We start from the raw sequence: 17,656 nt of genomic DNA, 5'->3' as shown, positions 1-17,656 counted from the left end.
AAGAGGTAGGGACATTGTTCATTATGCTGCCAGTTCTAGAAGAGGAGTTCTAGAAATGCTTTTGTAAAGACTGATTTATTAAAAACTGCAATGCAGTTTGTCCCACATGAGTGCTGTCACTGTGTTACCTTTGGAAGAAGGAGCTTGAACATGGATTTTATTCAGTGTTTATATGGCTAGAGAGTAAGACACTGTGGGAGGAGACAAATGAAATTTGAGTTTGATCAGTTCATACTGAAAGCTAGAGAAAATGGAAGGAGAATGGGAAAAATTAGCTTATTTGTTGTTAATTTACTGCTTTGTTGGTTTGAGCAATGGCTACTGTACCTGTCCAGGTACTTAAGGACAAACTCTATTGGGTTTTTCTGATAGCAGCTGAACCTGTATCAACAATTCATGGGTTTTAAAACATATTTTCCCTAGAAGGAAGCATCAATTCCATACCACAGCCATGCATAAAACTTTTCACAAGATGCAGACCCTTGGCTTTCTGTCCAGTATCAACAAAGTTAAATTCTTGCTCTATGTATAAATGGACAGACTTGTCTCAGAAGTGGCTACAAAGGCAGAGAGTGCAGTGCACACAATGGGATGATAGAAGGAAACAGGGAGAAGATTTGGTCTTTTGCTTAAATAACGTTATCAGCATGTGGCAGAAGTTGGGAAATGACACCTGTCCTGGAACACAAGAGCAGAGTCATTTGGAAGTGATAAGCTGGAGCTGTATCTTGCAGCTAGCAAGGGAACCTCCCTCAGTGCTCTGCCAGGGCCACTCTGCGGTGTGTGGCATCAGCAAGTGGAAAATGGCAAGAGCATACTAAAATACATTTGCACAAGGCATGAGATTGAGCACCAGAATCTACAAAGATGGATTTTTCAGGAGAATGTGTCCCTGTCCAGCACAGTAATTCATCTTCATCTAATAAAATATAGAGTGCAGTCAAGCATACATAAATCATTCCTTGTTTGCTCTGTTTGTACTGGGCATGGATGGGATTAGAGTGCTCTGGACACTGTTTATGTCGAAGAGGAGAAACATTGCGGTGTTAAGATAAAGAAGGAGAATGCTGCTTTGCTAGAGGCAAAACATGCACCTCCATCAGTCTGCTTCAAACAGCAAATAGTGCTTGGAAGAGCAAAATACTAATTCTAGAAAAGAATTAACTAACAATGTTCTGTATGAATTGAGAAGTTCTGATAGTGCCCCTCAGTGCAAAACACCAGCCTCGAAAGTGGACTGAGGGAGGAGCTCCTCAGCAGAAATCCCAACTCCTCAGTTCTTTGCTGGCTGTGGTGCTCACTCATGATGAGCTCGGGCCTCCTCTCTGAACTCAGTGTGGCTCAGCCTTCCCAGAGCCTCCTGGGTCCAGCCCTCTGATCTCCTGTGTGTACAGTGGCACTTGAGTTGTTTGCAGAATCAAGACTTGAAACACTATCGAGATAGTTGTAAATCGTGTTGTAAGGCACGGGGAGTTGTTACAGCATTGCAGTCGTGCTGGTGTGCCAGAGATATCAGCTGTGCTCCCCCTGCTGCACTGAAGGATGGCAGGAGCATCCCTCCTGTTCACACATCCATATAATCACAGAGGCCAGTGACACGTGAGAAGCAGGCAGTGGGCAGGGAGCTGCATCCAGATTTTGTGTGAGTCCCCTGAGTTGTCCGGCTGCCTCTGTGCCCTGTCGAGTTTGTAACCCAGGAGTAGGCACCATGTGCAAGGGCTGTGGCACACAATGGGTAAATCAAATTAAGTGGTAAGGCTGACATGCCAAAGCAGTATTTTGTAGGCACAGCTCCTAGGAAACTTCACAGGGAATTACATACAAAATTTCTGGCATTATAAATCATTATAATTCACTGCTATTATATGACCACCAGCTGCTAGCTTAAACCTACTGCAATTTCTGCTGTAGAACAACTAAGCTGAAAGGTAGAATTATGATGAGAATCACCTTTTTCATATATTTGCACAATATCTAGTGCAGTGGGGCACTAATAACAATAGGAATTTTTAGCTTTTAATTTTAATCTTTAGTCCATCTGGGTTAGCATTTGCCTTTAAGGTGACTTAACATTTTGCATGTAATTAACAGTCTCTGGAACTTTGAAAAGAACTGTTTCTCTTGAGTTTTCTGAGTGGAATAAAATACACTTATTAGCCTGTAACCTTTTTTAAATCCCTCTCCCATATGGTATTCATGTGGCATCACATACAACAATATAGGATAATACCCTGGATAATATGGGCTATCATGAATATTGATGAACAGGGTAATTAAGATCTCTGCGCATGGTGCATGATTATATAGGGGCAACCTATTGACGTAATTTCTTATGATTAAATCAAAATAATATATGACAAACATAAGAGTTATACCAGCTTATCTGATATTGCAATCCATTTCATGTTTGGGGAGAACTGAAATATTAATAAGCAGAAAGATCTGGTATTCAAATGAATTCTAGCAGGAAAGAAAACAATATCGCCTTTTTTTCTTTACCTGTTGACTTGTGGGACAGATGACAAGCTGATATGTTTCCCTGGAGGCTAACATCTTCTGTTCCAGAATACAGGCTTTCATTAAAAAATGATGACTTGTGAGATGTTCATATTCATGTGAACAGAGTGCAGGTGTTCATCTTCTCTAGTGCTTACAGACAGCCTGAAACAACCAGTGTGACAAACAAACCACCACAGCTGAAACAGCCGATAGCAACTTCAACATCAGTGATGAGGATTTATTTGTGTTCTTGCCGAGTTTGATCTCCCAGCACTATAAAAACTCTGGGGTCACTGATTGACAGATGCTCTTAAGCCATCAAGGCCAGTCTAGCACTGTGATGAACCATGTCTGATTGTCACTCAAGCGCCATCTCAAAGTTAACCACTCTTTTTGCCCTCACTACTCAGAATAGGTCTGCTTCACTCTGGTGATTTAAGAGCTTCTTTTTATTTCCACCCTGACTTTCTGCACCAGTTTTACCCAATCATTATTATGACAAAAATCTCTTTTCCTTAAATACTTGTGAGCTACCACTGCATATTGATGTCTCCCCCTCGAGTGCTGCAGCTATATCACCTCTCAACCTTGACCTTGACAGTCGTGGGACAGGCTGTGTATTCACCTGATCATGGGAACAGCTCTTCTCTCCACCTCTTCCACTTGGAATCACTTTCCCTGAACTTTACCCAGCCTTCCAAGGGAGGGTGTACCTCAGCCATATGAAATAGCATCAACACTTCCATATATCCACCTCTCCTTTTCCTCTCTGAGCACTGCCTGCAGTGTTTTCCAGACACATCACTTTGGCAGCTGACAGACACTCCCTAACTTTGACTGGTCCCCACGTCCTTTCTCACCTCAGTGATTCCCAGCTGATGAGCTCTCAGTCTGGAGCAGACAGTCATGTCATTGATCCTGCAGTGTTACCTTGCATGCTGAGTAACTTCCCACTCCTGTGCAAACTCCTCTGGTTATTGCTCTTTGTTTGTTGCCACAGGGAAGCAGGGCTGTGCTTTGGGTGTTCAGGAGCACAGAGGGCAGGAGGGATTTTTTTATATAGAAGGAAGGGAAGGGTATGAGCAAGTTGAAGGCAGTGCTAAAGCATGCTGCTTTTTGCAAAAAAGTCAGCTAAATTACCCATTTTCTCCAGAGTTACTTCTGCTAAGGGAAAGCAAAGATAAAACTATGATGATTTTTCCAGCTGACTGTGAATGGCATTCTGCTTTGGGAAGTGTTTGGATTATTGCTCAACTGAAGAGCTGGGTATAGCAGTTTAATGTTTTCCCTCTCTGCAAATAACAAGACTATTTTAGAACTTTTGTTATTCATGTGGAAAATGAATTGATTTTAGGGTAATAATACAAATTTTTCTTAGCCCTATTTTATTATATATTCTAAAATCAATTTTTAACAGAAGTTTTAATTGCTTATTACTTTCTTTAAAAGGGCAAAGATGCTTCAGACTGTTGACTGTGCTTATAGAGACTTGGTTTCTTTTTAATTTTCTTCCCTCCCCATTATCCTTTTCCTGTAACAAATTTCAATATTGCTAAGGAGCTTTCACTCAAATTGACATACATTCAAAACAACCCACTAAAATTAATACATTCTGAATCACTGCTGGGTTTTTTTTATTTTTTCTGTGGGTTTTTTTGTTTGGTTTTTTTTTTTTTTTTGTCTTTATTAACTTGGAACCTCTGAACCTGATATAATGGGAAGGAAGAGTCTTTTCTCTCTTTTCATAAGCAAATTTCCTGGTAAATTTGCAACAGAAAATGCTCAGTCCTCCTCATTAACAGATCCATCCGTCTTACACTTCACATGGCATCACTTGAGCAGTAAAGGGTGGGTTTGCAGCTTGAAACAGACACACCTAAGGAATTCCTGAGCTGCCCATTTGATCATTGTACAAGATGACAATTGTCTCTATACCCTGATTAACATGGAACAAAACATATTTATAACAATAGTTGATTCTAAGCCTGGAGATAAAAGCGCCTTGCTGCTGCCAAGCAGCCAGCGCCCACGGCATGTAATTAGCAACTTCCTTCCACTGGTTTGAAAGGTATTAGTGCAATGTATGCAGATACTGGGATTTTTTAGGCTGTTATTGAAAATTAAATAGAAAGTTGTGAAAAGAAACAATAAGTGGGTTTTCCATCTGAAAGATAGTGGCTTTATAGGGAAAAATACATAAGTGTGGCTGGCTTCCTGTATTGTTTGCTACAGAATAGTCCTTAGACACTTCACAAGTGAAGGGTATTGTAATAACAACACTGGAAAAATGTAGTTCAGTTATAAACTTGAACAGTGTTAGGGTTTTTTTCTTCTCTGAGGTAGCCTCTTAGCCAATTACGTTTTTGACCACAAGCATTTCTTAAATCTTAGGCCACATTTTTCTCCTCATTATATTGATGAAACGTGTAAAGAAACCTTTCCCAGTTAAACAAGTTTCTGATTAATCCAAAGAGCATGTTAAATCTACAGTAAGTTTGCCTTTTGACTAGTAGCATTTGTAATAGCTTTTTAAAAGTAATCATGAAATTGCTAATAACAGGCAATTGCCTTGATGCTCCTTGCTTTCAAATACCTATCTCAATTTAATGGCTTCCTGCAAGAAAATTCTAACAAAAATAATACAAGTAAAAATGAGTGTTTGGTTGAAAGACATCTTTAAACTTGGAAATGGCAAGACTGGATAAAGTATTTCTTTATTAATGGAAAAGCGTTGCCATTAGAAGTAATGCTCCAAACCATGACCTTTCTGATATGCACTATGATCAGTCTGTCTATTCTATGAGCAATTTGTGCTGGGAGTTGTAGTAATGATCAGCACACCAAAAATAAGCAAATTTTTTACAGGTTTGAGTGGGACCAAGAGTTCATTTGCAGATGTAGAACCATGCAATGGTTAGAACTGTTGCTTGCACTAATTGCCTGAAATTAGTGAGACCCTGAGACAAGGTGGGATTCAGTTCATTTGAGGAAGAGAGGTTGCTGATGATGCAGAAGGACATCGTTCAGGGGAAGATTTGAGTTGGAAGAAAAACATGAATGGGGAAGGGAGCATTCATGTGTAGAGGCCAGCAGTAAGAAAGGCAGAAAGCTGAGTCCTTAGTTCATGGTGGAGAGTAGCAGTTGTCCAGATGTGTCTCTGTTTGCCTGCAGTTCAGTAGGTTTTCCTCTTCCCTAATTTCTTGTCTGGATTTACTACTCTTTTTCCTATTTTTTTGAGAAATGCTGTGTGCCAGGCAGAAATCTTGGCCAGAAGTGCAGTCAGTGGTGCCTTAAGATGTATTGCTCAAAGAATGGCTAAGACATCACTCCCAGTTCAGGCTGCACTGACAGCTCAGGAGCAAAAAACCTGAAAAGTAGCACCAAGAAAGATGAAAGTTGTTAATATTCCTGCCAGAAGTGCTCGGTGCTGCAGCTGCTGACATGCAGTGCTGCAGCCCTCAGCTGTGAGGTGTCTGGCACATCTCTGTGAGCAACCAAGTGCTTCTGAGGACAGGCGCTCTCCAACACGTTTCTGACCAGGCTGGCCAGTGATAACCTACGAACAGCTGCTCAGAGAGAAGGCTAGGAGGGAAAACGTGACTTTGAACTCACAACTGAGAATTTCGGTCACTTGTGGCTCACTTGCACCCCGTGCTTCCCAGCCTGTTGTAGGAAAAATCCGTCATAATAGAGAGTTCCCAAAACAAGACTGTGTCAGGATATTCACCCAGTCGAGAAGCTTAATCTGGGAGGAAATCCCTTTCTGGAGAATACTGACAGGGCAACAGGATTTCAGATGGACTCTCTATTCCAGGGATTAATAACCTCACACATAGTAGCCCTTGTGACAAGTTCTCTTTTCTACTCTAAGTCTAGCTTATGGACCTTGTACTGTTTTGTAGCCCAGAAGACAGTAAAAGTTGGGGTTTTTAGTGTGTCATGAGAATAAAAGGGAGTAAAAGAAGAGAAAATAAATAACAGTATTCCTGAATTAAGAGCTGTAAATTCTCCTGATGCTTGGAAAAACAACATTCGGGTGACTGTAGCTTTTCTCCTTCAAGTTTTTGCCTTGAGTTAGTCACAGAGAGGAAGGTTTGGACAGACAAGCGTCAGCGATGGAGTTAATCCGATGTATTGAACTGTCAGCCATTAGGTGAGCTAACAATCACTGGGCAATTGTGAGGTAAATTAGCTAGATCAAGAGGGCACTTGTAAAATTTATTCATTTTATTTCCCATTTGTGAAAGCTAATGCAGTTCACACAGGGAATCGTTAACTCCTTCACCTACAGTAATGGAGCAGCTCCATCTCCAGAGCGAGGGATGCAGGGTGTCAGTGAAAAATACAGTGGGACTAACGGTGTTTAACATAGGGTTAGAAAATTCAATTAAGAAAAGCAGCGAGGCTGCAAACACATTACCTGGCATTCTCTCAAGATTTTAACCCTACATTGTCTTGACAAAATGTAATTGACCTCACGGAATTTCCACCCTTGTGTGCTACCTTTAGACCGGCTCAGAAATCGGCCGTACCTAAAGCTGCACCGACAGCGAGAGATTTGGCGGGAGGGTGTGAGTTAAACTTCGCCTCAGCGCGACTGCAGCAGGGGCTTCCTAAATTGGAGGAGCGAAAAAAATTTTTAAATTTTTTTTTTTTTTTAAATCATACTTTATTTAAGACAGGGACTAAGAATCCCACAAGTGAGGCGGCGGCGGCCCCCGTGTGGGAGGGAGGTGCCGCAGGTGCCGTGAGGGGCGGGCCCCGCGGGCCGCTGAGGGCGGGAACAGCCTGAGGGCCCGGGGCCGCAGCCGCCCCCGGCCCGGCCGAGCCTCGGAGGAGGGCGGGCGATGTGGGAGGCGGCGCGGCGGAGCCCCCGCCCGCCCCTCGCCGGCGACCGCGGCTCCTCCTCCGGGAGGGCGCGGCGAGGCTGCCGGGCGGTGCTGCACCCCCGGCGGCAGCCCCGCCGTACCTCCGCGCCCCGGGAGGCTCCGCGCCCCGGCGCCTCTCCCGGAGCAGGCTGTGCGGAGGGCACAGACGGCGGCAGGATCTGAGGCACCTCGCGGGGACATGCCGGCGGAGCGCGCCCGGAGGTAACGAGCGGGGCGGGCGGTGCCCGCGGGCCCGGCGCGGCGAAGCCGCTCAGCTCCGCGCCCCCGGCAAAGTTGTGCCCGAGCCGCCCGCAGGCTCCCGCTCCAATGCGGGCACCGCCCGGGCCGGGAGCGCGGCGGGACGGGGCGGCTGCCCGGCACTGGGGCTCCCGCTGCGGAGGCTGCGTTTGCGGGGTTGTTCTGTGGCATTTCTCGGGGTTTCTTGGTGTTTGGGTTTGTTTTTCTTGTTTCCCGGCGCACTGAGCATCTGCCTGGCGCGGTCCCCGCAGCAGCCCTTCAGTGGCTGGGCTTTTCCCGTTCGCTCTCCTCCCGGAGCTGTTCAGCGGGATGCTGTTGCCCTCTAGCGTTTGCGGGAATTGGTTATGGCTCTGTTGGGGCACAAAATTAGTCAGCCTAGTGCAGTAATTATTCATAACTTCAGATGGTTATAGCTGCTTGGATTCCCCAAATCCTGTCAAAAATTGATGTGTGCTGCTGCTCGGTTCAGCTGTCATGTGCAACCCTCGGGAAATGGCAGAAAACTTGTATATTATTCAATTCGATGCCTGATATGCTGGATAATTGCTTCAGGTTTTGGTGCGGTGGGGTTTTCTCTTCCTAATAGAATGGTAAGTGAAAGAAAGAGGGTTTCTCTCACTGTCAGCATCTCCAGTCGGGTGTCTTGGAATAAATGGTTCTGAGCTCTGCCTTATTAACTCTTTACACTTGGCGGTTGTGGCAGCAAAGAGAGGGCAAGTAATGGTATGGGCATGGACCAGACAGTGTGCTGGACATTTATCTCAGAGACCTTGAGCAAATCATTTACTCTTTAGATAGTGATGTTTTTGCAATTGCTGAAAAATAACAGGGTTTATCTCAGAAAAATTGTGCGATGTCAAGAGCTTAAAGATATTTCTGTACAAAGTGTTGTATGAAGGTAAAGAGTAATTTGAAGACTAAACTACACTTTTGTGTTCTGTTGAAGTCTTTACAACCTTCTTTTAAACTATTTTTAAACGTTGTATATTTAATCTTCATAAATATTTTTCCTTGACAAACTATAATGCTTGAATCCCTATCCCATAAGGGTCTCTAGTACTGCATTAAGCAGTGCAGCATGGAGCTTAGGATACCACAGGTACAGTAGAAACTACAAACTGCTTACCTGAAGGACTTGAAAAAGAGTTTCTATCCATCAGAATTGCTGTGCTGTCTGAACCATTCCCTTTTTTTCTAACAGCTGTGAGAGAATGTAAACCTTTCAGTAATCACACATTCCAGGGTTTGTTACGTGATACTAAAGGGTCTCAAAGGCTTCCCGTGACAGCTCATGTCTCATATCGCCTTTTTACAAGTTGAAAATGTCTTTTTAATATGCAGTTGTAAGGTCTCGTTCTCAGCCTGGATTTATTCTTTTGAGCTGTTAATGCTTGAATATTTTAGTCAGTAGAGTAATGTTGTAAGTAGGGGTACTCAGAGGTTACTTTGGTGTTTTCGTAACTGATTTAAAAATCTGAGCCCTGCTGTTCACCCCAGGTTTGGTTGTGCTTTGCTGCTTCCTACAGTATCTTTTGTATATCCAAAGATTTCCAATTTAGTAACGCTAAAATGACTTCAGAATGCTTCCTGTGAAGTTGTATTTCATAGTGAGTAGCCAGAGCAGACCTTTATGTTCAAAGCAGTTAAGCAGCATTCTAATCAGTAGAGATTTAAATGTCTGTAGTAATATGCTAAACAATATGCCTCCTTTTTTTCTGCTCTTCATTTAAAGCATAAAAACCTCATCCTTCATGTAATACATCCCCAGCATGTCACCAGCACTGTGGTAGTGTCCAGGCTGGTAAAGAACAGAATGGGAATATGGTGATGGGGATTATGAGAAGAAAGTTATTAAAAATATGTCCCCAGATAAATGTAGTATACCTCAATAATATTGATGACTACCCAGTCCAGAACTTTTTAGTAGTTCTTGATGAAAAGGGTTTCTGTTACCCTTTAAGAGTATGTTTTTTACCTTTAAGTATGTCCCAACTTTATTGTTTCTAATGAAGGGTTGCAGTAAACAGTTGCCCTAGCACAGGCCTGAGGTAAGACTAAACCAGAGTTTTCTTACTGGGCTTTGATAAATTTGATCTGATAAATTGAGAACAATTTCTCACTTATTTATGGATATTTTAGTTGAGCCCATTGCTTTAATCTTGATATTAGGACAGCAGAAGAAAGTTTCTTGTCATTTTAAAAGTGGTGTTGATACTCATGATTCAACTTTACCAGACAGATTTTAAGATTCTGTGCAGTTTCTGGATTGAGAACCCCTGTGAAGAATTTAGTAGGCTGCATTCCCAGCCTTTATTGTCTTGTGGAAGAGTTTCCATGAGGGTTATCAGGGGAAATGATTTACAGAAGCCAAGAATTTGGTCATTTGTGCTTAGCAGTGAAACAACAGACTAAAGAAAGCTGCAAGTGGTAGGAACTCACTTATGGTGTCCTTTGGGTCTTTGGGGTTCCTCGCACTGTTTGTTCTGTCATCAGTGCTACTTTGTTAGTGAATTTAAAAACCTGAAACAGAACAAGCAGAACAAGTTATAAACCCCCCAAACCAATCCAAATTGAAGATCTCTATTCAAATGCATCTATTTCATGCTGGTTGCCTGCAGATGCCTGTAATTGTGACTGCCCAGCAGTATGTTCAAAATTGTAAATCCTCTGCTTAATAAGGTGATATTTCTTTCCTGTACCAGCAAGATTTTCACATGAGCAGGTTCTGGGCTGCAGAAACCACTTCTGCAGTAGATGACAGGAACATTGAGCCTTGCTGTCTGTGTTCATAACAAAATGCAAAACTTGCTTCCATGACTCAGCTTTCTCTCAGCAAGATCTTCTCCATCGTGAGTCTGTAAGTTAAAAACCAAATTCTGAATATTCAAAGATGCTAATTTTCACCTTAAGAGAGCATTTTGATACCTCCTGCTTTGAGCAGTAGAGGTAAAAGGTCCTGGTCTGAATTTTAACCCAGTGGCAGAAAATGCAAAAGAGAAGATCAAATGCAGGTTCTTCTAAAGCAATAAAGTTCTAGATAGAAAAACAAACAGGCGAATTTTATTGCTTCAAACCATGGAAAAATACCATACAAGTTATTTTATAGGTAAAATTTATTGCAACATCAGCATTACAGAACTTTGGATTCATTAATATCTGATTCCTGTTTTCAGGTGATTTCAAGTGATTTTAGGTACAGGTGGGCCCATATTCCTCTGCCACTGAATTCCACGTGACTGTAGAAATCAAAAAGAGCTGAGACTGCTGATGCAGTCAGCTCTATCTATGGGTGTTTTGCCTGTTTTTTCACTGAAACAATACTAACAAGCTTGAACTCTTGTGAAGACTTTCTAGACTCTGGTTTTTTTTTTAATTTAAGCCTTTTTCTTTTACTTGGATATTTTTTATTGATGTTGATGTTATCATGACTTCTCCTTTCTTTGGTAAACATTGCGTTCGTTGGTCACGAAAGTAAGACTCCTCAAGCACTCTCCTCTTCTGAAATGCTGCTTCTCCCAGCTTACTCACTGTGGGTACATTGAGAATTACACTTTTTGTCTGGTTGTACTGTAGGAAGTGATAGCAAGCAGGGAGCACCTTGGCTGAATCCACTTGTAGAGATGTGATAAAGGTCACGGTCATGATCTCCACAGGTCCCACAGGGTGTGGTGCAGTGCATCCCAAGGGTGTCACTGTCAAGGGGGTGCATTGTGAGTTGTTGTAGCATGCTGCTGTAATACAGCACTAGAGTATCCAGCAAGGACTACTGCTCAAAGGAAGATGCTGCTGTCCCTCGAGGAAAGCAACTGTACCTTGTCAAGGCTTTGAGACTGTTGATATTGTAAAATGCACGTTCTCTTTGACATTTTTGTGTTCTTCTTTCTATGTTCTTTGGAACTCCTGCCATGCAAACCAGTCCTTAAGCAAGTGAAAATTACCTAAGCCTCAAGCTGATACAAGAGAGTGTGCATTTAAACCTTGTGCCTTGCTCTGTTCCATCCCACTTCCTGCCTGCCTTCAGCAGGGAGTGTGCCAAGTCTGGCTGCGTCCTGCTGCCTCAGAATTCCTCATTCCTCACAGTCGAACCTCACATCTGTCTTGGCAGTTCCAGCCACTCTTCCTTACAGCTGCACTCTGTAGCCCCAGGGGGCACCTGCAATTAGGAGCCGAGGATACAATGACAGGGCTTTTCTTGAAGAAAACACGGGTGTCTGGGCTGGTTCCAGATTTTCCTCTCTAAGGAATGGCATTCGGAACCGTGTCCTTGCTGCAAATGTTTCTCGGGTTGCAACCCTTGTGAAATATCCTGTTCAAACAGCTCTGTCTCATCAGCCCTTCCTTGCTATGAGCTTAGGTCAGTGTCAATTCTCATTTTTTCTGTATATAGACCAGCCAGATCTGTGGCTATCAAAGAGAAATAGGCATGTGTACAGCTTTTCTACAGAATGCAGTCAGTGTTAAATTTAGGCACTAAAATTATGTGTCTCTTGGCATTCAGGCAGCTGAATTGGAAATGCAAAATGAAGAGAACCCTTCGTGTGTGTAATGAAAAATTGTCTGTCTGGAAACCTCTCTCTGGTGTTAACTCATTCAGCATAGAACTTCTCTTTATCACCTGACTTGTTACCATGTTCAATAGCTCTGTTATGCCATCCAGACTGATATTCTTGTAGCTAGGGTGGCAAGGATTGGACATTTCAGTTATTAAGAATGTTGAGTTCTTCTAAAGGTGCTTCCATATTGTTGTTTGGTCTTTATGCATTCTTCAGGTTTGTTTCAGATAAAACCCAGGAAGCTGGGGTTATGTTATCTTAGTCTAACACTAGTTAGTGAGCCTGGGCGAAAGGCAGGTCTCCTGCCCAAAAGCTTTCAGCAGGACTTTGTGCAGCTGCAGGTAACATTCAAGGCTGAGTTTAAGGCTTCCCAGAAGAGGAGGGGTTGATAAACACTTAGCTGTGAGTAGAACATGAGGAGACCAAAGTCTATCCAAAGCAGAATCTATCCAGACAGAAGGAATCTTGCTCTCAATCTTAACTATGAATGAGACAGCTCATGTACCCTTGCTGTTCATGCTGAATTTTGCAGTTTTGATGAATAGAATGAGTTGGAGTTTCTTTTTCCCCTCATCTGATTTTTCTCATTTATTACTACTTTGTGCTCATCGTGGCACTAAGATGATCTGTCTTCAGGGTTTAATTCAATTTCTGGGCATTACATAGGTACTGTTAAGTATGTAACTTTTTTTTAGCTCTTTTGAAAATCTGGAGTGAAAGACCAATTTGCTTACCGTGTAGGATAAAAAAAAAAACCCCAACCAGGAATGGAAGGATTAACCTCTCAGTTGGGAAATGACCATGTTAATGCCACACCTTATCCTAATCCCATTTCCAAATGGGCCTGGGTGCAAACTACACTCAAGTTACAGTGGCATGTTCTACATCTTGACACACTTAATATTTTTCAAAATCTGCTTTGAACCTTTGTTTATGACTTATGATCATTATTTTGTGCTTGTCATACCAGTCAGTTGTTTTACTAGGGAGTTGTACTGCTGGCTTGAAAAATTACTCTTTCCTTAAGTACAAGATAGAACATAAGTATATCCTTAAGTGATCTGCATGTTAGGTTTAACTTTTGATTTATTGCTTTCTCTTCTCAAATTTAGGAGCTTGATTGTTCTATGGGTTTTTCAATGCAAAGAAATGCTTCTAACAGTTTGCAAAACTCCACAGTCCAGAAAAATGTTTTGTTCTCCTCTAATGTTGCAGGAAGCAAGTTTTGCTTAAAAAAATTGCTCTAATAGATATAGATAGAGTGTATCAGTATCTGTTTGTACAACAGTTAAGATGTGCGTGTTCTTGGTTCTTTGAAAAACTAATACAAGATAGAATTTGTTTAATCATGTTGCCCCAGCTTTTTACAGGTTATAAATTTTCTTCAATACTTCGGTTGTTAGCGATTGCCGACTTGGAGTTAACTTTTATCTTTAGGTAAAAAGAATTTCTAAAACACTGTAAATACTTTTATGTCTTGCTTTTCAGTGCCTTTGCCTGCTTTATTTGATTCTCTGAGTTGAGGAACCTGTGAGATTTAGAGACCTTCAAATGCACATGGCAAGTAGTGGGAGCAGAAAAAAATATATTATTGCAAAATGTTGAGCTGTTGGTCTCCAAACCTCTGGCTGGCAGTGATTTCTTTGCTCCCCATTCGTTTAAGCAGATGATTCTTCACAAGGTGGTGTCTCATTTAAATCTCTGATTTTCTTTTCTTCTAGACTGTACCTTCAGTAAAGCTCTGTGGAAGATAGATGTGTATGCTGCAATGGTGACATAAATATTTCAGAGGACTGGAACAAGTTGTTGAGAATCTGTGTTTGTTTTTCATGCTGCTGTTGAGAGCAGTCTAAGGCAAGTAAACACCATGAGTTTTATCCTGAAACTTCACAGACATTTTCAAAGAACAGTAATTTTGCTGGCCACTTTTTGTATGGTGAGCATAGTTATTTCTGCCTACTACTTGTATAATGGCTACAAACAGGAAAATGAACTTCCTGAAACCTCTTCAGAAGTGGAATGTGGTGATCCTCAACTGTTGCCATACAAGCTGATGGAGATGAAGACCACGAAGCCTGTTGATCCCCTGAGGACAGACCTTGTGGTGCTGGTGTTTGTGGAAAGCCAGTACTCAGCATTAGGCCAAGATATCATAACCATTCTGGAATCGAGCAGGTTTCAGTTTCACATTGAGATTGCATCTGGGAAAGGTGACCTCCCAGTGCTTATAGACAAAAACAAAGGCAAATACGCTCTCATAGTATATGAAAATATTTTTAAGTACGTGAACATGGACTCCTGGAACAGAGGCCTTCTAGATAAGTACTGTGTAGAATATGGTGTGGGTGTGATCGGATTTCACAAAGGCAATGAGAACAGCTTGCAGAGCTTTCAGTGGAAGGGTTTTCCTTTCCATGTCCACAGCAATCTGGGTGTTAAGGACTGTTGCATTAACCCTCATTCCCCACTGCTCCATGTGACTAAACCTTCTAAGCTTGAGAAAGGGCCCTTGCTTGGAAATGACTGGGCTGTTTTCCAGATTAATCACACAACTTATCAACCAGTGATATTTGCAAAAGTAAAGACACCAGAAAACCTCTCTCCACCTGCTGCTATAAGTGCTCTCTATGCCACAGTAATTCATGACTTGGGGCTCCACGATGGGATTCAACGAGTCCTTTTCGGCAATAACTTGAATTTTTGGCTGCACAAACTGATTTTCATAGATGCCATCTCTTTCCTCTCTGGAAAGAAGCTCACCCTATCCTTGGATAGGTACATTCTGGTTGACATAGATGATATCTTCGTTGGCAAGGATGGAACAAGGATGAACACCAACGACGTACAGGTAAAGTATGTGCACAAACTAATGGTCATTACAGCAACATGATTTTTTTTATATGAGAGTGGATAGTTGTTCATACTTGGAACTTCAGGGCTCCACCCTGGAGCTGTTCATATGTAATGCACTTGTTGAGAGTCTTACAAGCAGGAGGTAAATGCAGTGAGCAACAATAAATGTCAGCATACACTTTGAAGAGTGGACAGGGTTACTGGCTGTTTGAAAGAGGTTGGGATGTCAGGAGTTGCTTGCAGCCTTTCACTTCTCTCATCTCTGTTTTATGGCACTTACTTGCAAGGAGGGTTTGTGTTATTCATGTTATTCAAGCTCATTCTGTCACTAAATGACTTGACAATTTCCATTTTTATGTTTAGAGTTGTACATTCCTGAAGGTCCTTTTCCACTCTGTTGTGCTGTTCAAGTGAGGTGATAGTTGTTGGTCAGTAGCACTAACATCTTAACATTATTTCTTCCTGTAAGTATTTCTTCTGTGCTTTTTGTGAGGAGTGTTGTCCCAAAGCAGGTAGTATGATTAGGGTACCTTTCTCAACTTGGTCTAGAAGCTAATAATCTGTATCATACTGCTTGTTGCCCTATTTGTGCTAAAAATAAGGGAGAATGTTTCCTTAGAACTTGGTTAGTGGAATGAGTAACTGCAAGAAGGAAAGATGAGGACAGCACCACGTGCAGTGGGTTATTTTTGTTTCATTTTTAACCATGCTTTTGGATTTTTTCAGCGTTAATATATTTGTCAAGCTACAGCAGCTCTGCATACAGTGCTTCCCTAAACAAAAGGCTTGACCCTGCAGTTCAACTTCTAATTTGCTTTAAAATTGCAGCATACACTCTTTTCCAAAACATCCTGTGTACATGCAATTGTAAATGGGATTTGCCTCCTTGTTAAGTGGGTGTTTTCCTTAGGCAAACAAATCAGGTGGGAGAGAAGAGAAATCAAGGTGAAGCTTCCTAAATGGTTTTCCTGGTGGAGAGAACGATGGCAGTGTTTGAATTAGATAAGGGAGCATGCTTGGAGGGTCTCCTAAATGCAAACTCAGGTGGCAGGAAAAGAGTCAGATCTGACAAACATCCCTGCCAGAACGTGTGTTGTTCTCCAGCAGCACCACTTTGTGCTAACAAAGTGAGTGAAATAAAGCCTGAATAAATCCATCACTGTGTTGTGCAACAGCAGTCGGAGACAGCGTGTTTTGTATTGTTTCTCTTTGTAAGTGACACCTTAGGATTGTAATTTTAAAATAAGTTAGGATATTTAATTGCCAGAGTTATATACCAGAAACAGGAGAGTATTGAGACAAATTTGATTACAGCAGATACAGAAGGATAAACCATATTGTTTGGGGAAAATAATTTGCAGTATGTCAGAAAGTAATCTTCCCGAAATAAAACTGTCAAATTAAATAGAATATCAAAGTAGAAATAACTTTTAAGTAGGATAATTTCTTTTATACAGGACTGTGTTCTGAAACAATGGAACCTAAAAAAAACTGTTCCCTTCTGATTCTTCATCTACTTGTAGTTAAAATGTTGTATTAAACATGTTGTTAGAGCTGTCAGATGCGATGCATCTTCATTACTATTAATATCAAAGGAGTTCTCCTCGGTGGCACAATGACATGTGGAAGGAATGAAACAAAATCAATTTGCAGTAGTTGGAAATACGTTATTGTAAAGTGTATTTGCAGATAAATGACATCTCATTAAACAGGAGTTTTACTGAGTTCTGCTGCAGTGACTGTGACGGAGAATTGGGTGCTACTAGTGTGAAAAGAGGTTCTAAATGTAGACTTAGTATCATTTCAGTACTCAAGATTAGCTCATTTCCACCAAGCTTACATTTTAACTACTGGCAATATAGAATTAAGGAGGATGCTCTTTTGTGATTTAATTTTGTTTGACATATCTCCTTGATAGTATTTTCAGGGTATACTCGCAGCTGCTAGGGCTGTGAGCTGGAGGAGAGTAAGGTGAGTGTTTCTACCAGTGTTCTATAAATGCTAATCAATCTGAAACTTAAGGAGTCTCCCAAGAGCCACAAGACCTCTAGGGTTGGTTCTGGCTGCTCTGTGGATAGGATGAAGTTCAGAAACTGGAAGGTGAATGCAGAACCAGTAGCAAAACTCAGGTGGTCATCTGCTCTAAACCCCCCTGCTCAAGCTGGGCCATGGCCAGGTGCCCTTTGAGTGTCTCCAAGGAGAGAGATCCTGACTGCATGTAAGATCATCGTTTCAAAGCGATTTCCTCTTCAGATATCTAAAATAGATTTCCAAAGTGGCCAGAATAATTAATATGTGGGGGCTTAACCCATGAAAGCTTAACTTCCCTCTCCTTTAAACTATGTGAATTGGAGTTAAGTACATAGAAAAATTACTATTATAAGGTTTAGTGGTAATATTTTATCAGTGTTATATATTGAGCTCATAAGAGGTCAGATTAAAAGCAGGCCTTCCAAAATGAGTGTCTTCTGTACCTCTAAAGAGGAGGCCAAGTGGTGCTACTTGAGCTCGAGTACCTATAGTGTCAGGAACACAAGCGTAAAGAGCCCTTCTGAAAATGTTTTACAAACATAGTTTATCAACCTAAATTCTGTTGTAAATGCTTTGTTTTGTTAAACACCAGAT

The 17,656-nt window shown here is 41.7% G+C and overlaps 1 protein-coding gene across 2 annotated transcripts in view; it reads left to right on the top strand.

Moving 5' to 3' along the window:
* Positions 1-7,443: 7,443 nt before the first annotated feature.
* The window catches only part of LOC118686043 (bifunctional heparan sulfate N-deacetylase/N-sulfotransferase 3), a 52,489-nt gene continuing 42,276 nt past the window's right edge, over positions 7,444-17,656 (top strand). The window contains exons 1-2 of one of the 2 annotated variants that reach the window (XM_036381980.2): positions 7,444-7,589; positions 13,900-15,026. In XM_036381980.2, coding sequence (XP_036237873.1) covers positions 14,046-15,026 — 981 coding nt within the window. In that variant the 5' untranslated portion in view covers positions 7,444-7,589; positions 13,900-14,045. Of the gene's footprint in view, positions 7,590-8,194; positions 8,216-13,899; positions 15,027-17,656 lie in introns of those variants that run through there. The other variant, XM_036381981.2, reaches the window with a different exon arrangement.

The sequence above is a fragment of the Molothrus ater genome, chromosome 4 (genome assembly GCF_012460135.2).
Source record: "Molothrus ater isolate BHLD 08-10-18 breed brown headed cowbird chromosome 4, BPBGC_Mater_1.1, whole genome shotgun sequence".
NCBI lineage: Eukaryota > Metazoa > Chordata > Aves > Passeriformes > Icteridae > Molothrus > Molothrus ater.
Note: the sequence above shows the minus strand (reverse complement) of the source record. Positions and strands in the feature narration are given on the sequence as shown.